At 42.9% G+C, this 21,893-nt stretch overlaps 2 protein-coding genes across 4 annotated transcripts in view; one reads left to right on the top strand and one right to left on the bottom strand.

Moving 5' to 3' along the window:
• Positions 1-76: 76 nt before the first annotated feature.
• IFT140 (intraflagellar transport 140) overlaps positions 77-21,893 on the bottom strand; it is a 90,440-nt gene continuing 68,623 nt past the window's right edge. For all 3 annotated transcript variants that reach the window (XM_049835569.1, XM_049835571.1, XM_049835572.1), the window contains 12 exons: positions 9,379-9,556; positions 6,508-6,698; positions 5,348-5,443; positions 4,849-4,981; positions 4,610-4,753; positions 4,069-4,197; positions 3,680-3,862; positions 2,457-2,663; positions 2,031-2,243; positions 1,780-1,946; positions 1,283-1,424; positions 77-489 (listed from right to left, as the gene is read on the bottom strand). In XM_049835569.1, the coding sequence (XP_049691526.1) occupies positions 286-489; positions 1,283-1,424; positions 1,780-1,946; positions 2,031-2,243; positions 2,457-2,663; positions 3,680-3,862; positions 4,069-4,197; positions 4,610-4,753; positions 4,849-4,981; positions 5,348-5,443; positions 6,508-6,698; positions 9,379-9,556 (1,987 nt within the window). In that variant the 3' untranslated portion in view covers positions 77-285. The remainder of the gene's footprint in view (positions 490-1,282; positions 1,425-1,779; positions 1,947-2,030; positions 2,244-2,456; positions 2,664-3,679; positions 3,863-4,068; positions 4,198-4,609; positions 4,754-4,848; positions 4,982-5,347; positions 5,444-6,507; positions 6,699-9,378; positions 9,557-21,893) is intronic.
• Positions 19,295-21,893, top strand: part of TMEM204 (transmembrane protein 204) — a 32,261-nt gene continuing 29,662 nt past the window's right edge. Inside the window, exon 1 of the mRNA XM_049835575.1 lies at positions 19,295-20,335. Coding sequence (XP_049691532.1) covers positions 20,056-20,335 — 280 coding nt within the window. The 5' untranslated portion in view covers positions 19,295-20,055. The remainder of the gene's footprint in view (positions 20,336-21,893) is intronic.

The following is a 21,893-nucleotide window of genomic DNA, read 5'->3' as shown; positions in this document are numbered from 1 at the left end:
AGTTCTTGTTGCAGTTCTTGTTGTTGCCCCCCCCCTCCCCCCCAATTTATTAAAATACTAAAAATAGCTTATATACAGGGTATACACGTGAATCTTTGTATGCAGTGTTTGAGGTAACATATTAACTTCAATACTGTTGCTTGTACAGTCCAGCAGGAAGAATAAATTTCTTGGTAATAACCAAAAAGCCTTGTCACAGCAGTGTGTTGACTGATGTATGACCCCTAACGCGGACAGAATAAATGACCTAGTATTAAAGTCAACTTTGCATTTAAGTGTAAGTTGTCAGGGGTCCTCCACTTCATCAGCCACTTCTTCTTCCACCTCTTTGTTCTCCATACTGCTGTGGCACGTTTGTTCTGGAACCAGGGTTCGGCTTATGGGAATGCCTACTCCTCGGTGAACTGCCTCAATGGTCTGTGGAGTCACGTAGTAGCTCAGGTTCATAGGTGGAATTCTTTTCTGCATCTCTTCCAGATACCGGTAAGCCTAAAGTAATGCACAGAGATCACTGTTACGGGATGGGGGCGGTACTGCTATACAAGTCCCAGCAAAATGGTGAAAAGCATCCACCCTTAGTGTGTGGCTGAGCTCTTGACAGGAGCTTAGTGTTGAAAGGTGCTAACACTTAGCTGGGAGTTGTAGCCTTTGCTAACATGACGACCTTTCATAGTCACTTGTGTCAATTCTGTCTTTCTCAGTTTAAAAAAGAAGGAGTCTTTAAAGGCTGGTTTTACATTCTCCGATAGCTGAAGCACTGTCAAAAAACCATGTTGAAAACAAGGTCAATCAGCACAGCTGGAGAAATTAGCACCTGGCATCCTTAGGTTTCGTAATAGTGGCAGGTTACGGTTTAGTCCAAATGCTGGTGTGCGTGTGGCACTTCTGCCCCAAAGAAATGATTCATCAGTTCCTCAAATGACTGCAATTTTACAATTCTCTTCTTTGGCCAGGTGGCAAATGAAGTACAGTGTAATTGCCAAGACATGCACTCAGACAGACCCTTCTGTTCTTATCTAATAACTGGGAATGTTGAAGAATCCACCACTATTTATGCTCTGTGTCCTGTGAGCTTTCTTTTTCCCACGAAATGAAAAATATATTAATACGGATATAGTTCCTGAGGTCTACCCCACCGTGCTGAGCAGTTTAGCTCCTGTAAAGGAGCATCCTTCCATACTATGGAATGTTGTCCTGTATGAGAGAATCATGCTATACCAAGCTGCACTGGCATATATAAAATGCAGGCTCTGTAGATTGGAAAAACTGAGAATTAACTTACCATTTGGAATTCCTGCACTTGTACATAATGTTCAACCAGAAATCCCAAGACATCACCGTGACGGATGGCGTTGTCAAAATCTTGTTCAGCAAGGAGAAGTTCACACTGCCTGACTGCCTCCTTGGGATCTTCAGAGTAAACTCTAGTACAGAGCAAAAGGAAACTTAACAGTCTGGGGGAGACCGTTCAGTTTGTCATGTGAAGAACAGGGAAGATTATTTTATTTTTTTTTACTGTGTTACATTTTGTAATTGTCTTTCTGACAGAGCTACGCTCTTCTCAGTCCATACACTTGCTTATACTTCAGGTTACCTTTTCATCTTTAATGTCAACAGCATTTTTAAAAAAACACATAATAGGCTCCCTGCTAGAAAAACTGTAGCAGCTTTTAGAAGCAAGTATGCAAATTATTTATTAAACTGTAGGTACCAGTACAACTTTTCTTCTTGTATGATATTTCTGTCATTAGTTTACATGCTCTGAATACTGCAGCTCACCTCCGAGCATGGATGAATCGCTTAATCAAGGTCATCTTGCTTTGCAAACGTGCTAGTTTGCTTTCCTCTTCCAGAGGGCTTCTAGTCTTTGCTTTTGAAAGGCACTTATACGCTTCTGTCAGTGCTCCTTGTGCTTTCTCATAGTTCTGATACTCATCAATTTCTACCTGCAAGAGGAGAAAAGAGATGAATGTCTTGCTCCAGAACTAAACCAAACACCTTTAGCAGCCACAGAAGCACATGAGTAGTACCTGAGCACATGCATCGTAGAAACCTGCGAGCAGGTCAAGGGCCCTTCCTTTAGTATAGAAGCTAATGATGTTCTTCATAATCTCGGGGTCCTTCCGCCAATCCAGTGATTGTAGATAGTTGGCTGCCATGATATAAATCTCTCTCTCTCTGGAAACTCCCGCAAAGAAGACAATTTTCTTGGTATCTCCAGATTTCAGCAGTGCCCTCATAGCCTAGCAAAGGAAAGGGGGGCATGGGGGAAAAAAATATCATTATGAATGCAAAGCCATAAGCTATGCTAAAATGGCTAGGCGGCCTCGTCTGGATAGTCTACTGTATGAAGACTGTTCCAAGATTGACGTTTCAAAACACCCGTGTTTTGAGAAATCTTAGGAAGGTAATAGGCTCAGCCTCTTCAGCTTTTTTTGCTATGTAGCCAGGCTGACCTTTAACTTGTTTCCTGCTTGCGTGTATTTCTTGGTTGCCAAGTAGTAATTGCCTTGTCTCATGCAGCAATCAGCGATTTGCTCCAACAGCTCTCTCTGGGCCTCCTCAGAGAGGTCCTTGGAGTCCTTACAGACAGTCATCTTCTCAGCCATCTCCTCCGTAATGGTCAGGTTTTGCTTCAGGCAAAGTTGCAGAGCTTCATGGTACTAATGGAAATGAGAAAGCAATGAGATGTTAAAAATACCACAGTGATACCTTATGTCGCTTGTGCTGTACCCTACGTAAATTAGCCATATGAAGGTACAAATGCTAACAGCTGTGGGTGCTCTAGCTAGAACATTGTTGTGTAGTTAAGCATCCTGACAGCAACTCCTGTTCAAGTACACACTGTCTCATTTTGTTTGCTAAGAACGCACTTGTTCTTCCATAAAGACCACTGATTCTCACCTGTTTTCTCAGAGGACACTAGTCTGGCACTAAAGATTCATCCACTTCGTCTCTTTGAATGTGACATTCTCAGAGACATACAAGTCAGATTTATTAAGCATGGTTGATTATATTAAGGTTTTCAGCAAATAAAATAAATACAGGTATTTGAAAGATTTTGTTAAATAATTTGCTACTTCCCTTTTAGGAACAAATTTTGAGTAGGATATACAACAGCTTTTAGCCTGGAAAAGGGCTGCTGTACCCTTGCAAAACATGGAAGAATGTAAGACATAGGACCTCATTCAAGAGGAGTGGGTATAGGACTGCTTTGGTATCCAGCAGTAAGGCTGAGTTGCCAGTACAATAAATGAGGGCATGGTAGAAGTGTGTAGAAGTTTAGGTGAGAAATGAAGTGCCTTAACTACATTGGTGGTATGACATAAGGGACAGCATTGATTTATTTTTTTCTTTTTTGACTGAGGATGTTATAATTTTCCTGTCTCTAAATAAGTTAGTTTAGAGAATAGGAGGGTTGTTGTGGTTTTTTTTAACCAAGAGTGCAAAATATGCAGGTTTTAAGCCAGAAATAAGATAGAAAGTCAGAAATCCATTTCTAGAGTTGAGCCAGTGGGCTACCACCCTATGAGTCATTGGCATGAGAGGAAACTTTAAACCTCACAAATATCTCTGCGTATCTGTTTACAAACAAAGATAAATGTATGTGTGTGCATGTACACACCTGTTGTGCTGCTCTTTACCTGTGCACGGAGGGACCAGAGATGCTGGACCTTACCTTTTTGGCTGTTAGCAGCAACTCCATTGCCTTCTCATACTGAGCATGTTCAATAAAAAAATCAGAACAGCGGGCTAGCAGAGCTGGGTCTGATTTATCATCCAGGTCTTCAGCAATTAGCTGTAGGGCCCCAAACTGCTGCGTGGCAAAGGCAAGCTCCAGTGCTTTGGAGAAATGTCCTGCCTGCAAAATTAAGAATGAGTCTTTGAAGACTAGAGTAAGTACTGTAGAATCAGTTTACAGGATACCCTAGAGAGGATTAATACCCACTATGAAAAAACAATTACTGAACAGTACATATAGTAAAAACTACAGTTCATTTAATGTTCCTCTGCTGTAGGAACTGCTTCGGTTTAAAATTTGGTATTTTTTACGAAGACGACATTTACCTTGTGATATAACATGACAGCTCTGTCCATTTGCTCCCCCTTTTCCTCATAATAGCAGGCTGCCTCTATCATGTCTTCTGGAGAGCTGAGAAGAGCCAGGTTCATCAGCTGATCATCTAAATTGTTATCCTATTCAAAAGCAAAGACTTGGCTTTAGGTATGCAGCAAACAGATTTCATAATTCTGTCTTCAGGCAAGCCTACACCTTTATATTGTTACACAGTAGCCCATCAGCTCCCTTCTGTGTAAAACCTATACCAACCCAAGTAACTTTGAGCTGCAACAATGATAATTTGTTTCAGGCAGTTTTCTGTTGAGATACACAAGAAAAATAATGTCCCATATAACCAAGCCTTTATCGATGCCTCTTGCAGGTGATGCAAGCAGAAACCAGGTGCATCTTCACAGTGGGCTGTATATGAGCAAGCAGTGTCTCACAAGAGCCAATGGGGAGAAACAACTTGTACCACTTCCATTCTGTATGCTGCCTAAGGATAGAATCCTACTTTGCTTTTGGACATAAATGTACCTCTTTGCATACCTTACACAAACGGATGGCATTGTTAAATGCCTGGGCCCTGGTGTAGAAATGTACAGCCTGCTTGATGTCATCCTGACTCTCATACTGCCGGGCCAAGTGATATGATGCTGCCCAATTCCCCGTTTCATTTGCTATTTCAGCAGCCTGAAAAGGAAATCATATAGCTTTACTTTGTGCCCATACTCATCCCAGGAATGAGAATTCTCTGGAAGCAGATGGGAGCAGGCTGCCTTCCTTACCTTCTGAATGTTGCCCTGAAAGCAGTGGACACGGACTAGGGAAAAATAATCCTGAGCCAGCGCATAGTATTTTAGTGCAGATTCCATATCGGATTGGCTTTCCAGATACTGTGCCCACCATTTCCATAGGCTCCTAAAAAAGCAACAACATTAATTGCAGTAACAAGAATTGCCAGAGACTGCATTTTTCACTCCTGGTGATCTCGAGTTCAAGACTAGATGATACATTTTTTTAGAATATAAACAAGGCTTTACCCCCAACTCAAGGGTGCTGTTCAAAGGTCTGCACTGTGAGGGAGTTCAGCCTAGATATCTAATGTGGCAGTTCTTGAGTGAGATTTAGCATAATCCTGAAAAGCTGGAGGAGAATCCTAATGGATAAGGCAGGGGTTGAACTTGCGGCTGAGAGGATTCTTACTCCTCCTTCCCTCCTCTCTTCACAAGTTGTATTTCAGACCTGAAAATCCCACTGGGGAGAAGGAACAAGCATAGCACTGACTTGTCTTTCATCTTGTTGACATAGTTCTCCAGGGCTTGTAAGTCTTCAGAGAGCATGCGGGGTACCTCAAACCTATGTGTGTCTGACTTCTCATAGCTGTAGAAAAGAAGAACATATTAGATGAGAAATTACTACCTTCATATTAGCTCACTTCCTGTGTAAAATATCCATTTCATGTTATTTGACAGCCATAGAATGCCAACACTGGTAACGCTGCTTCATTTGTATTACTGCATTCTCTGTAAGACCAGTTGCAGTCTGCCAGCACCATCAAAAAGAAAAAGTTCAATGGTCCTGCAAGGCACCTGGAATCAGGGAGGCAATATGATCACAGGACAGTAAACACTTTAAAAGTGCCAGTGATGGTTCAAAGAAACACCCCAGAAAGCTCCCCAAACATCAAGAACATCCCTGTACACTTGACTGAAAAGGTCACAAGAGCCCTGGGCTCATCTTGCCTAGTCCTGCTGCCATCCACTGCAACTTCAGCCTCTATTATCACTACCCAGAGCTCGCTGCACTTCTGCCACCATCTACTGTTGGGGTCTCTCTTCAACTCCTGGCCCGCCTTGATCACCTAAAACAGGTCTGTCTGATCACATCAGAGCTCTACTTTGACTCTGACCAGAAGTGACCTTATTACATTATATTGTGAGGCTTCACATGATAAAAAATATATTAAAATAAGAATTCAAACAACAAATACAAGACATTAAAAAAATCACTTCTCCTAACTTTTCTAAGGACTCATCAGTCACAGGACAGGACCAGGCGCCAGAAGCACCCAAGTCAGACTAAATTCTGCCACAGCAGTTGTGTCTGGGATTCTCAGGAGAAGTAAACAAGTGGTTTTGTCATGGAAAAGGAAGGAAAAGAGGGCAGTGGTCTTCCAGAGACAAGTACAGGACTGGCTATCAGTGGGCTTCAACTATTGGCCCTGAAAAGACACTTAACCTTTCTGACGCTAAGCTTTATTAGCCTGGGAGGGTGCTGGGAAGTTTACTGTAACACTTCACTCCATGAGATAGAAAGCGCCAGAAACAGGAAAAGACTTTAATTAATTATTGCTGGTCATCATCAGACATCCTCCTTAGCCTGCCTCCAGTCTTCATGAGAGAAAAAGGCTCTAAATCCCCTGGGTGCCACAGGCTAGTGCTTACTGGGTGAGTGCAAGACTCTGCTCTCCAGTTGCCTCCAGATGCTTAGCATAGTTGTAATACGTGGTGCGTAAGTGAACCCGATCGTGAGCTTCAGCTGTTTCAATGGCTTTCTGCCACTGGTTTGAGGCTTGATAGAACTTGTTCAGGAGGTCGTAACGTTTGCAAGCCTTGTAGAGTCGCTCCGCATCTTCCTGGAAGCAGAACATACAGATGCCTCGTTAGCTCCGACCGGCGTTTCATAGGTATCCTTCACAACAGACACTGCACTTCGGAGTAGTTTATTAGTGCAGGTCATTGTAATGCAATTAAAGTAACAATAATTCAGGCAGGGGGGTTAACCACCTAAATATATGTAGCTTGGAATAGCACATTACTGGGAAACAGGATGTTTATGTGAAAATAAGGAAAGCACTCAGATCCTGGCATTTACTGTACGGTATCAAATGGGGTGGGGGGGGGGGGGGGTGACATGACCAAGCCATCAACAAATAAACGCTGTCATCAGGAGCGTAAACCATTTCAGAAAGGGGCGGTATGCTCATGTGGGGCTACACTTAACAGCCACGCTGCCTACCCAGAGGTGAGGTCCAGGAGAAGGTCCTGAGCCAAAACTAGGGGTTTTGGCAAGAAGGCATTACGTGCCAGGGGAACCCCCTGCGACCTCTGAGCAGGTCTCAGAGGCAGCAATGCTGTTCATGGATAATTGAGATCCATTCTGGGGAAAAAAATGCTATTAATTTAAGACAGAATTGGAACAGGAGGATTTTGCCGATGCTGACGCAAGGGCGAGCAAATTTGGAACTATTATTTTTATGCTTTGAGAGGTACTCCTGTGGAAGGAGCATTTTCCTGCTCCACCCAACTGCTGTCCAGCTGAACACTATATTTAGTAAATTGAGATTATCTGTCCAAGACAGAAAAATAGTTTCTGTCTCTTATTGTTTCAAATTCAAAAAAGCATAGAAAGTAGAGAAGGAAGATTCCTGCACTATGACTTTGTACGAGATGGAAAAAAAGCCATAGAACTGCATTCATTTGCTACAGTTCCCTTCCACCTCTCCAAATAGATCTAAATGTCCAAAAGAAGGAGTATTGACACCTTTCAGCCTCATAGGTTTTTCTGCCAGGAAGCTTTTACAAACATTTAGTTTGAATTTTCCTTTTCTTCTTCACTTTAACTCAGAATACTTACTCTTTGTCTCTCCAACATTTATACTCTTAAAATAGTTGTAGATTGCTAAACACCTTTTTAAGCCAAATTCTAATTATTCAGCTATCTTAAAGATTTCCTTGTCTGTGAAATCTTTCCAAGAGCGTAACAATCTGCACTGATTTTCTCTGAACTTCTTCCAGTTCGTCAACGTTTTTTTCTGGTAATGAGATACTTAAGGGTGGAAGTTGATGTTCCAGCTGTAGCTGCAACAAATACCTAGACAGAAGTTATCAAATCAAAGCCCCAGGATGTGGTGTCTCCTTAAATGCAGCCCCAAACAGATTTTTTTGTTGTCATAGCACCTTGCCATTTTTTATCTAATTTGTGATTTCCAGTGAACCGTAGGGTATTTCATCAATTCTCCCTTCCCAGATTTTCTCTCTTGCAGATCATATGCCTGGATCTTTTATGGTTCCCAAACTAAAAATCTCTGCTCTTCTTACAGATCATTGACGAAGACATTAAATAAAGGTGAACAGAGTGGAATACAGGCTCTTATCGTTCATCTAATGCAATAGCGATCCGGTCAGTTTTCAATCCACACGATAATGCTGGTCTCAAACCCATTTTAGAGCTCAGTTCTATTGGTAATCAAGGGGAATGGGTTCAGACTTCAGTAAAGACACACGGGAAAGACAAGGTCCATTTTGGTATGTATTTGCTGCCAGGATGGGCTCCAGATACAGGTCTGAGGGACAGTTGCCCTGTGCACCAGAGTACGGGGAGAACAGCCTGACCGCATCCTCTGGCTGTGCTGGACCCAGGCAAGTTACTGCTCCCACGATGGGAGAAGCTGGGATGGAGATCTGGGCGACTGTAGTCGAGCAGGCATCCCTGGGACAGCACAAGCAGCAACTGTGGCTCGCCAGAGCTCTCCAACCCTGCAGGAAACATCAATTTTGCCTAAACCGCTTAAATGTCTTAAGCCAGCCCTTGCTCTCTGGCAGAATGCAGCTTTAGCCTTTCACTCTACAAACAAACCTGTCAAAAGGGAACTTGTGTTTCCCAAATTGGACCTTAAAATATGTTTTTTGAAATATTTTAGCTAGAATGCTTTGAAGTGCATCTTTTTAATCCAGTCAAACCTAGAATGATTAAGCTTGGAAGAATTATGCCCCAAGAAAACAGTTTTTCTGTTTCATGTTTCACACATAAACCATCCTTAAAAGATGCTTCCTTCATTCAGCAATTTTTCGTATGGGAGTAAAACTCCCATATAAATTCTGTACAGCAGTTAATAAAACAGACAAATTAATTTGCTATACCCTTAGGCGGTTATGCCTCCTGGTAGTCTAATTTCCAGGCATCAGATTCTGCCACACTCATTCTCATCTACTCTTTGAGGAACATGAAAAGGGCTCAGGGGACCGCTGAGCCCTCTGGAGTTCAGGGAAAGCCCCTGATGAGTGTCACGCAGGAATCGTGCAGCACGGGGTTGTGCAAGGCTGAAGGAGATGCCTATTTCCCTATGATAAAAGCTCAACTTCAGGAAAGTATTTGTCAGAACTACTCATCACTCCCTGGAAACCTAGCAATAGATTTTACTCCCCTCCAAGCTTTTTGTGTCTCAGAATTTTAAAAAAATGATCAGTTTCTCATTTTTGTCTCTAGTTAAGCAGGGTGGATATTCCCAGATGCGTATGGTGAGCGGGGTTTACCAGCATGCCCAGCTGAATGGCCAGCACCGCCACTCTGGCCTCCTGCTCTGGTTCTTGTTCAGCCTCCCTCAATGCCTTGGCTCCTCTTGCATGACCCATGTTTCCAAGGCAAATTTTGGCAACATCGAGCCTCTGAGTCTTCACGCACATGCGAGCCATGTTCTCCCAGACAGCCTCACTGTAAGAAATGGGAAAGGAAAGGAGAGCTGTTATGGTGTCACCGTTAAGGCTTGGGTACTAAGCAGGTAAGATGCAAGGAAAGAGGAGAGCGTGAAAGGGAAAACTCTTAGTACATTGGACACTTGCTGGATGTAACAAAGAGACTCCAGCGGCTGTGTGAAGATTGAAGAGGAACAGAAATAGGTCTCAGACATAAAGGTTAGTTCTGGAGCTGAATGCCCACAGCCGTAAGGAAATATTGCAGGTTTTGCTTTACACCAATGTCTAAACAAAAGCAGTTATGTTTGCATGTATATAAGCGTTTTCCATGTGCCCATCACTGTGGTTCTTGCTGTAGCTGCAACATATAGACATTCACAATACCCCCACGTCAGTGTTCAGAATTAAAAAAAAAACAACTATGAGAAGTCTTATAGACATAAACGTTACACTGGAAACATCCTGCTACTGTCCTGCATAGTTCAAACATGGAACAGCTATTAGGAGCCTAATAGTTGCACTCAATAACAGGGAATGATGTGTAGGAAACAACCAACCAAACTATCTTCTGATTTAAAACTTGCACAAATAACGGCACAAAGAAAAGCTTTGCAATGCTCAGAATGAGAACTCCTCAGGGCTAAGAGCTTCCACTTAACACTGCAAAATCATCTGCCAAGACAGAGGCAGGGACCGGCTGAGCGCCGCACTCCCATACAGGAACGTCAGGTCTCAGCGGGCGGCATTGCTCAACAAAGGACTGCAACACAATTCACCATTACATGGGGTGACAAGCAAAGATTTTCATAGATTCTGTTTGCATTTGAGGCTCTTCAGAATAAAGTGCAATATGATTGACTAATAGAAACCATAAGCATTCAAAATGTGGGATTTTTTCAGTGTGTGAACCTCAGCAGAGGTATGGTCCATACAGTTCTCAGATACCACCATGGCACAAAATAAGTATCTAAGTGATAAAAGCAGGAAAAAAAAAAAGATAAAAAAGTTGAATGAAACTTCACGTCCCGCATCTGCAAGCAAATCCCCTTCCAGTTTTCCTATGATTAAAATGTTTTTCTCTGCCCAGTTGCTGTGGGAAAGCCCTGCACAAACAGGGGAAAGTGACTAACCGGGAAGCAGTGAAGCAGATGAGACACGACGTGCTGTCAAACACATACAATAAAGAAAGGCAGAGAAAAAATGTTTTTCCTAATTTACTTTACAATTAGAGCATCTTTTATTTGCACCTACAACTGGTATAACTTTTTCAGGTAGTAATCAACATAAATATGTGACATTAAGGCCAAAACAGTATAGAGAAAATAAAATAGGATCAGAAGTGATAAATCAGGGCCAAATTTCAGATAGTTCAGAAGTTTTCCTTGTTTAGAAAAGCAAAAATGCATGTCTGAACGTTTTACTGACTTTCTTATATCTGCATGTCCATGCTGAGTGTGGTTCAAACGCAGCCTCCTCTCATTCTCTGCTCCAACATGTCCAAGTCCCCCAGACTGGGGCAGACTGAAAGAGCACAGTAATTTCTGAACTAGAAAGGCCTTACATAAACTTCAGCACTGGATCCTTCTGCGTGAAAGTCTGTGCATCGCCACTCAATATAGAAATGCTAACTTTTATCAGCAGAAGAAGTGACTTTCCTGATTTTCGAAAAGCTGGAATTGGTTTCTCTTTTATTCCAGCCACTGCCTGTATCTGGAACTGGGAAAAGCAGGAAAACCACCATTAGAGAACATTTAGGTTGTGTCAGATATCATCACCTGGGAGTGATCAAAAAAGGAGAGTTCTGTCATTAGTAAAAGATGTCAAATATTGGGTGTGTGGGCATGGCTGTGCTTTGCTACGCACAAGGAAAAGAAATGATTTTTCCAAAATTTGTAGCATGCCAGAAGAAGTTGCCACTAGCCGTTTCACTCTGGGTGAAGGAACGCACGCCCGTGCTGTGCTTTGTCAAACGGACTAACAGCAAGTTTCTGAAAGGAAATAAAAATCTTTATTTTTCAGAGCCTGGTCAGCTAGCAATTCCAATGCAAGAAGATGAGAGTTCAGGGGCTTGAGCAGACAAGCAGATGAGAAATCTTATGTAGACTACAGAGAATGGAAACTTTTGAAAGGAAATAGACCAAATAGTGTATTTTAAAGTCCAAAGTTAAAAGATAACAGTGTGCAGAGACACACAGCAGGACTTAGAAGATGTACTCATCATCTATCGGCTGCACTATGCTTCCCTGAATGGCAATGCCTCCTGGCAACTTCAAAACACGGTGGGAGCTGCTGCCCCCAGGATTCCTCTTTGGGAGCTCTTGCCCCACGCACAGCCTGCCTGTGGGCCACCTCGGCACCCATGCCAGCTGTAGGCAGTGGACCACCCAGATTTACCTCTGCCCTGAGGAGCTGGAGCTCTGCCATCCCACCTCTTCCTCCTCCGCTCCAAATCATTTGCAAAACAAACCTGAGAGGCTCCAGCAGCAGGGTACCGCTTGGGTGCAACAAATACAGAGGAAGAAACATCTTCAGTTGACGTGCTCTGCATTAGGTTTTATTTTGGCAAGCACTGCCTTTCTGACAGTCCCAGCTGGAGAGATGGTGAGCACACACCAGAATTCACCACTGTGGTCAAACCGGACCAAAGACACTGAATTTGGAAGTGTTCACGGTAGAGCAGTGCTTGCACAGACTCATTCAGTGCGGAGACGAAGGCAAGAGACGGGCTAAGAGCAGCTCACCAGCACAAGTACCTACGAAAGGTGAAAACATTGCCTTCCCGCTGACCATCCCTTCTCCTGCCTCTGCCCTCCAGAAGCGCTTGAAAGAATGTTTCCTCTAACGAACCTGGCCCTGCTCTGCACAGAGGAGTTGCCATTCTCCGACTGGAGCTAAGGATGGCTTTGTTAGCAGCTGCATGGGGGAGAACCCACAGCCAAACCTTCTCCCCTGGTCCACGGCAAGCTGCAGAGGAGGCTGGTTCTCTCCAGCAGATGTGTCCGTCACAAGAAGGACACTGCTCTGCTAAGGTACATACATGTATGATTTCAATTTTCTTCCTGCAGCAAAATACTAGAAAACTGTTTCGGCTTTGAGAGTCCATTCATTTTACCACCACACTCATTACGCTGCTGCTAAGGTATACAAGTATTTCTGACACAGCAACATACTATTTGTTTGCAAAGACCATCTTCATATGCATATATTACATGCTTATTAATATATTTGTTTGTATTTATTATTTTAAGATATTGTTTATTAGATTGTATTTAAAATCTAGATAGATTGTATTTAAAATCTAGAAAGGTCCCAGAGTAACACCACCCTGTGAAATGCAAAAGAACCAAAGTACTTTACAAAAATAAACTACCACATAACACAGAAGGTCTCGCTGCCTAACAGAAGCACAAACCCCAGAGCTGTTGGCCACCGCAGAACACCGCAACCAAGCCTCAGCTGTGCAACGGCACGGACTGTGTCTCACCAAAACCATAGGGGGTTAATGGAGCAGATCCATGCTCCCAAACCTGGGCGAGGGCCAGGACACTGGGACTGATCCACCACAACTCCTGCAGAAAGACCAGGGGACCTTTAGCCAGAACCTCAGTTTTACCTTCGCCCCAAAAAGAAACCTCCAGCCTCTCCACAACATGGCTGATCAGAGAGAATGGTCATTTTTTATACCGCCAAATTCTTTTTTTAGAGATTTCCCTTGCAGACTATTCAGCTTGAGGTACCCGGCAGGCTTGCTGGCACAAGCGGGCAGGCCTGCAGGCAAGGGATAGGTGTAGAGACGAGAACGATCCAGGAAGCATCAGCAACACACTTCCATGTTTCTCCGTGTCTCAAGAACAACCTCAGCCTTGAGATGGCAGGCGGACACCTCCAGCACCAGAGCAAAAGTCCTGCCCGTCAGTTTTTCTGCCTCTTTGGAATGTGGGTAAATTACTGCTGGTCTGGTTAAGGACCAAGAAACAGGAGGTACAGAACAGGCTCACTTAAATCCCAGGCAAACCCACGGTTTATCTCTCAACAGTTGTTAGTGTAGCAAGAAAGACAAATCTGCCTTGCATCCCTAAAAGGCAGCAACTCTTCTCTCCAGGCCTGGCCCCACTGTCGCATATAAAATTCCAACTAATGATTTACCCTGCCCCCAACTCACGCCCTGGGAATTTCCTGTTCTTCCCCTCCTCCTCCTCCTTTTCTTCCCCCTGGAAAGCCGCTCACATCTGTACTTCATCAGCTGAAGCTGGAAACTTAATGAAGACCAGACGCAGCAACAGTGTGAGCCGAGCCATGGGAATGTGCTCCCCAGGGAGCGACACCTCCCCATGATGCGCACGAATGAATGAGCGATCTGCTGCTGCACCCCAAACTCCCCAGGCTCCAGGCCGCATCAACAGCATTATGGATTTGGAAAGCAAACTTTGACGCCTCTTAAGACTGGACACCAGTTTTGCCACATATTTGATGAAAAAGTTTTTTTTCCTTACTATCTGAACGTTTGCATCTGTTTTTCTATGAAACTATGTTTATAGCATCTAACCGTCTGATTTTACAAACTCTTCTGTTCCTATATATTTTTCATTGCCCATTTTGCCTGAAAGTTTAAAGAAGAAAAGCCAGTGAATGGAGTATTATTTAGATGTTCTAGAGATTTATATGTCTGAAGCACCTCACTACAAAATCTCCCTATATTTCATGGAGTATATTTGGAAAATGAACATATGTTTCATCTCTTGCCTCTAAATACCTTGATCAGGAGGAAAAAAAGAATCTCTCTTTCCGATTTGGGCCCCAGTTCATTGAACAGGACCCTGAGTATTCTGCTTTAAAAGACTACTGTATAATGCAAAGGAAAATACTAATGTAAGATATAATGTCTGTAACACTAATATCAGATGTAGTATCTGTAACACTATATTATATATAACAATATACTATTACATCCCTATAACATTCTATTATAGATAATATATCATAATATATTATTACTTCCCTAATGCATACATCTACCTGGAGCGGGTGGGTGTCCCCTTGTGCCGCAGGCACAGCCTGGGCTGTCAAAAATGGAAATAAATCCAGCAAGTGGAAGAGCTTTTGCTGACCCAACGGCGGGGACAAGGAAGCTTCACTTCCCTATCACAAAAGAAACCATACAAGAAATTCAAAGCAGATTCTCAGCAGCTTGGCCAACTGGGACCCCGGTGGATGAACCATTCTGGTGTGAAGGGTTTGCTACTAGACCTACTCTAACGTAAGCAGAGTCTGGGCTGGCCTGGACAAACACTGCAGGGCACTGGGCACCACCCTTCCCCAGCCTCCCCCCACTGCCTACGTGCTGCTCGGGGGTGTTTTCTATGCAAAGGAAAAGGATGGGACAAAGCAGGTGCTGCTTCCTAAGGAAAATTAGCACCATCTATTACTATTTTTCAAATGTTAGTCCCTTGCCTGGATTTCGGTAACTTAAAGTTGCGTGTTCCAACCCCTGAAAAAACAAGTTAGAATAATATCATCTGGCTGAAATGTACAACGGTGGGTGACTCTGACTGGGTAACTCATTTATGATCAACTTTACATACACGTGACTTGACAGACTGGTCATAGGATAAAAGCATCATGCTGTGGACCGTAACAGCTACTGAGGGCTTGGACATGGTCAAATGAGACAAATGACGTGACACCTAAGGTTAGCAGGCATGAAAAGCTGATAGTTTAGAAGTACTATGTAAAATTAAACACATCTATAAAGACAGACTGTTCTTATCTTCAAACCTCTGCAAAATAAAGAAAGAGTTCAAATGTCAAAATTGCTGGCTTATTGTCTGTTCTCCTGTAACCTGGAAAAAACTTGGGACTTGAAAAAATGATGCGTTATCTGATGTAGCTAAATTACATTAGGTGCTTTTAAAATGTATTTATTGGATTCTGGTTATACCTGTTCAGTGGAACTAAAAGATAACAAGGAACTAAATAACGTATGAAAAGTTGCAACAATTCAATGGGATTCTTGATTGCGTTAATCATATTAAATGAGTCCTTCTCTGAGAAATACGTCAGGCATTTTTCATGTATGATCAAAACATTGAAAACTGTCTAGATTGTTCCTAAAAACTCTTCCCTGGCAGAAGCAGAGTATTTGATAAAGCAACAAAAGCTTTACAGAATATTATCTATAATACCATATGAAATAGATAGCTTTGTCTATTCCAAACTTAGCCTGATAATACCAAGCTAATGTTCAGTGTGAATTGTATCAAACAAAACTCTCGTGTCCTAAGCAATGCAGTAAGTACTGCAATTGAATATACTGCTGCACATTTTTCAGTAGTGTCCATTAAGGTGTTTTGGGGTGTTTTTTTTAAGGATCAGAAGGTTTCCTGGACTGTTTTGTATTGGAAGCCCAAGACCTCCGAGTGGAGATAGAGAATGTCACTGACTGTGAATGCACCAACAAGAACCATTTGATGAAAACTGTAACAAAAATGAATAAGTGAACCATTTTGGTATGAGCAGACTAGGAAAATTTGCCAGATCTTTGCAAAACTCATTTAATTTTGACTTGGTGTGATCTACTCATTTGGGTATTTCCCCAATTTTACATCTTTAGATATTAATTTATTGAATACTTATTTATTTAATTTATTAATTGAATAGAATGATGCAAAGCTATCTGCCTGTTAAAAAAATAATAGAAAAAAGAGTATGCCCTGCATAAACAACTGTAAACAGAATTTACTAGGTAGTAAACGGACAAATGCAGTACAGAAACAACTAGTTATCTGATATGATCTAAATTATTGAGAATCTGAAAGTAAAATCACATTTACGTAACTGATTTCTCACCCCAAAAGACCCAAAATGCTTTATAAGCTGCTGTACAAATTGTATGCAGTAATGTAACCTACCACTGAGCAGAACCACTCTCTAGCATGGAACAAACAATTAGCAAACAGCTACTTCCAGACAAGAACATCCACCAGAAATTTTGCCATGGGAAAAAAAGTGATCATGTGCTTGCTGAATTACGGCATCCAACAGCAATTACTACTGCCTTACATTGCACTTCAGATACTCTCCATACTGGTGTGTTATCTGGGCGGGCTGAAGACCGCAGTGCTGCTGTCCTTTCTGCTCTGGGAGCCATGACCGGGGCTCCCAGAAAAATGTCATCATCACAAAAACTGAAATCCCAAATCATTTGTGATGTGGCAGTCCCCATCAACAGAGAGACCATACGGACTTAAAATTATGCAGCCTCTTCAGAGATGACCACCTCACCGTAGGTAGAGGATGCAGCATCTGATCTAAGACCAGCTTTGTCACCAGCCCCATAACCACCTCCTGTGTTTTATGCGGCAGTGAACTGATCCACTTGACTCATCTGCATCCGTTCCCAGCTGCAACTCACTACACAGCCATCCAACCCATCTGTGGCAACAACAAGAGGCAATCTGGGAGAAAGACATTTACTTTTTTCCGCTGGGAAAGCTGCCTTAAATGCAAACTCACTGACTTTCATGGATTTGCACATGTAACATGAAGAATTTCTCAAGTATCATATATCCCAAAACACAAACTAATGCCATGATGTTTAGATGACCTGGTCCCTTTGATGCTCAAAGACAAGTATGACTTAGGAAGGATATGATTTATTTTTAATGTTGATGGAATTAAAAAAAAGAGGTTGAATATTCTCACACCAAATAACTGGTGTGGAAAGAGGAAGAGATGTGACTAAGTTTTAAATGATTAGACTGATTTGTCCAGCCTTTGCAAAATACAATTGCTTTTTTTTTTTTTACAGGTAACATGCAAAGAAAGTTTGTGCCCTTGTGAAAATACATGCTTAGATTTCAACAAATCACAAAAATCAAAGACGGGGCGGGGGTGGGGGGAGAAGCAGGTGTGTGATTGGGTAGAAGAGATATTTCCCTAAAGGTAAATCTCTCCTGGCATTATTTGCATATGAACATGACCTGCCTTGCTGCTGAACCACAGCCTTAAAATAGTAACAAATAATCCATGGGTTATAAAATATGAAAATATAGTCAATGCTGTTAAGAAATTTTTTTGAAGAATGGCAGAACACCAGTGTGTTACTTATATTGAAACTTCTAAAACCAGAGATGTATAGAAACATGGCCAATCGCAGGAAAGAAAGAAACCAAAGATGTTGTACTGCTGTCAAAGTATGAAAATGCTCAAAGTACCTAAAGCTTCATCTATTTAAGGATTAAAAATGAGCCAACTGCACAAAGAAGGGGTGAAATCATAGCCAGATTTGTACATTCAATTTCAATAGCTGAAAACTAACTATAGGGGCATATGAACTTCATAGAAATATTTTCCACTCCTCTCAGCCACAAGTCTTAGAAAATAAAACGTTGCCTTTCAAAAAATTTCCAACCGGTTTGTCTATGTGTATTGGGTTAGCGTGGATTTGTTGACTAAGGGCAACGTAACTTAGCTGGTAAGACAGAACTGCTATAAACCAGTTTCTAACCTAGTTTTATTAACTACACTAATGTGAATTCTTGTGCCAATATCTCAGGTGGAGTCAGTGCAGCACGGCTGCGGCCGGTGGTGCAGGTACTCTGCCACGACTTCTCGCTACTCCCTCTCCAGGCTGCGGACAAGAATGTCACACCTTCATTTCACAATATACTATTTAATACTACACCTTGTACAGTATTTTTTCAGCCTAAAGAATGTTAACAGGCTCAGCTCAAGGAAGGGCATAACTACAGGCGATAATGCCCAGAGGAGCAGGGGAGACCAGCAACAGCAGCCGGGCAATATCTGCCAGGGCTGTCTGCCCTCAGCCCCGGCCCCTGCAGGACTTGCTATGGCAGGCCATGGAAACAGCCATTTGGAGATTGGGTCTCTGAAAGAGCCCTCTGGAAACATCCATGTTCAGGGACAGTTTGAAATGTCCTCAACAACTCTTTTTTAATCTGTTTATTATAGCTGCTTTCCTTGCAGCTTTTGCAGCACCAGCACTGCAGTCCTGGCTTGCTGTGTGGTAGTCAATTCTGTACTGGATTGTGAACAGAGGCATTATATTAAGGAATTTGCAGAAGCTTTTCCATCCTCTGGCCACTGAAGGGAGGTGGCCAGCCTTCTCAGAGGCACTGCAGAGCTACCAGCGCTGACAGCACACGAGGATGTGGGGCTCAGAGCTGTGCCAGCCCTGCACAGTTGCAATGCCGAGATTTTCAACTTCATTCACATCGTAATACTTCCAACTGCCTTTTCAGACACCCTCATATTCTTTTTTTTTCACGGGTTGAGAACCTCGAGTTTTTGTATATTCTATTTATCTGCCATGCTCCCTTCTAGGGTTGCAGAGAGGAAGGGGGACATCATTCCCCCCCCCCCCCCCCCCCGCTTTTGTCATGCTGTTCAACAGCAAACCCCTCAATATTGTTTCGCTTTTAGTAAAAAAACATTTCAAAATCCCTCTCCTCAATCCGTTTCTGCAGAGCTGATGTTCGGAGGGTCGAGGCTAGGGACTTCTTTTTTTCCCTTTTAAAGAGGACCTCTGAGGTGCTCCCTGGGCTCCCCTGCGATGCGCAGCCCCATCCTCGCAGCCCTGCTTTGTGCTTCTGGGAGGGTAGGAGGAGTGAGACGGGGAGGGGGGCTCGCCGAGGGGAGGAGGTACAACTTTAGAAGTCTCCATAGTCTTTTCCTTTCAGGAAACACATCCTGTTAATGTTTGACTGCTGTGGCAGTGGCTCTGTTTGTTGCAGTCGACTACGCCCAGAGGCTCACCAAAAACAGCCACAAAAACAGCCATTTCCTCTTCGTGGAGAGGTGGGGGGGGGGGGGGGCCTTTTCCTCACAGCAGTGGCTGTTCTCCGGTCCCTGCACTCGCAGCTCGGATCTTCAGAGAAGGACACGGCAAAGCAAACTCCTCGAGATACTCCAAACTTGCAGAGCTCCTTTGGGATGACAGCATTCACCTCCAGCTCAGCTTGGCTTTGAGAGAATGACATTTGTCATGGTTTGTGGGATATTCTGAAGTTTGCATCAAAAACAACAAAAAAAAAGCTTTCGGAGTCGTGCTGGTTGCCTCGGAGGATCCGGCACGCTTGGCACGCTGCTGGCAAGCATCCCCGCCTCTGCACTGGCAGCAGCTCCGGCTCTCCAGCCTCGAGACTGGATTCTTTCTGGCTTCACCTCGTCTCACAAGGAATGGACCTCCCTATCGTTCAGTTCATCACAGGACTGGCATTACTTATCAAAGTGCAAGAAGGTGGATAAGCCAAAGCTGGGAAGGACCTAAAAAAGCTTGTGTTCTTATTTTATGGAATTCTACCTACCTCGCAAAATTCTCATTTCCTTGATCAGAAACACCTCTGGAGTTGACTTTGAGAATGAACGGTGATGTCCTCTAGCCACTCGTAACATCCTAGGGAAGCTGCCTCTGTTTCAAGTCCAATTTCAATGTGCTGCAGCTGATTGAGACCTCGTGTCTTCTGCAAACAGAGACTGGCAGCAAGCTGACAGTCAGATATGACTGTCCAGAAACTGGTAGCCACGGCTGTGTTGGTAGCCCTGGTCTCACTCATTCTTAACAACGCAGCTGCCTTTACTCCCAACTGGGTATACCAGACCCTAGAGGATGGGCGTAAGCGCAGCGTGGGGCTCTGGAAGATGTGCTGGCTGGCAGAAAAGAGCAGAGGAGGTGCAAGCACGAGTGCCAGGCATGGGCAAGGGGAGGAGCGCGAGTGTGAAGCCCTGGGCTGGGGTTCAGAGTCAGCTGGGTTCCAAGAGTCACGCAGTACTGTCAAACGTAAGTTCAACTTCTTGTCTTCTCTGCTTACGCTATGTCGTGATAGATGCAGTGTACAAGGTCCCCAGGGAATCTATAGCCTAGCAGAGCATCCTGAAATCATTCACTGTCTCATTCTAAACATCTCTTAACATTCATCCCTGAATAAATTAATTTGGGAAAACAAGAATAATTATGTCTACCACTGAACTAAACTCCTCCTTCTCCCACCCTAAAAGCAGTAATCTATATTGTGCTGTCTAGTTTGTACAGCGTATGGAACAAGGTACTTTGAAAAAATAATCTGTGAAGTGTAAGTCTAAGCTTTCAGACATCTTGCTTTTCCCTCTTGGGTTCCTGCTATAAGCATATCTCTTCCTGCTCAATACATTAAATCCCAACCACAGTTGCTCTGAATACCATAAAATTAAAAAAAAAACCTAAAGAAAGTATTCAGATGCCATGCAAAGTTATTTCTCTCTTCCGTTTACTTTTGTTGGAAGTACCAGGAGCAGAAAAGACAGAACTAGTTTTGGTAAAAACATGTAAAATTGAGATAGGCCTTAATGTATGCAACTATTCTTCTTGGTGAAAAAACACAATTAGCATACTACTTGGAGAACATGAAAATCATTAAGCATGGTGTATTTCTCATTTTGCAAATTCACAGACTCATGGGATCTAAAGAATGCATACAGCTTAAACTGAACTAGTTAAATTTTTTGATAAGATGAAACCTGTAAGCCAATGTTGAGAATTATAAAGCCAAATAATAAAAAAGTCCATCTAACTTATCACATTCGTAACGTTAACGGTGCAACCCTGCTCTCATTAAGAAACTAGAGCAGAACTGTGCTTGGAGTACCTGCGGTCATCTCGGACACCACGGCTGTGACCACGGCTAACGCTGGTGCCAAGAAGTTTGCTCCACTGCAAGCCTCTGCTGGCTTCCAGGCAGGCACCTGAGCAAGCTGTTAAGAGACGAGGGCTGTGGGCAGCAGTGCCTCGGGGCTGTTCGTTCCACCAAATCAATGTTTGAACTGCATCCTTCAAGGAATTGAATTTAACAGAACAAATATCTATAAAGTTCATCCCTTGACAGACACTACGGTTTTCCAGAGATTTTAACACTGCTCATGAACAGCTCTGGTGCCTCTGAAGTACGGTGGTGTTAGTAACATAAGTGATTTCAGATAGATTATTTTTTTTCATGGTTTGAAATGTGGAGAAAGCAAAATGCTCTGCTCCTCCTCCAAGTCTCTCATATCCTTCTGGAGACGAAAACAAAGAAATATGAGAGGAATTTCTTTTAAAAAAAAATGCTTTAAAGTGGACCCATTCCATATCATGTTTTCCACCAAAATTGTGCAGTAACATTTTGTGCACATTTTCTAATGTTAAACCTGCATAAATCACAAACTGAAAACTTTGAAACTAGCCCTAAACCTAACTTTCAATTCTTTTTTAACTGAAAGAACGTTTGTAATGACAAATAATTATAAAAAGGATTAGACTGTTGAGAAATTTCCTTGATGTGTATCTGCAACTTCATCGCTGGCATCACTGCTCCAATTAATAT

Source organism: Accipiter gentilis, chromosome 33, assembly GCF_929443795.1.
Source record: "Accipiter gentilis chromosome 33, bAccGen1.1, whole genome shotgun sequence".
NCBI lineage: Eukaryota > Metazoa > Chordata > Aves > Accipitriformes > Accipitridae > Astur > Astur gentilis.
This window is presented reverse-complemented; position numbering and strand designations above follow the sequence as displayed.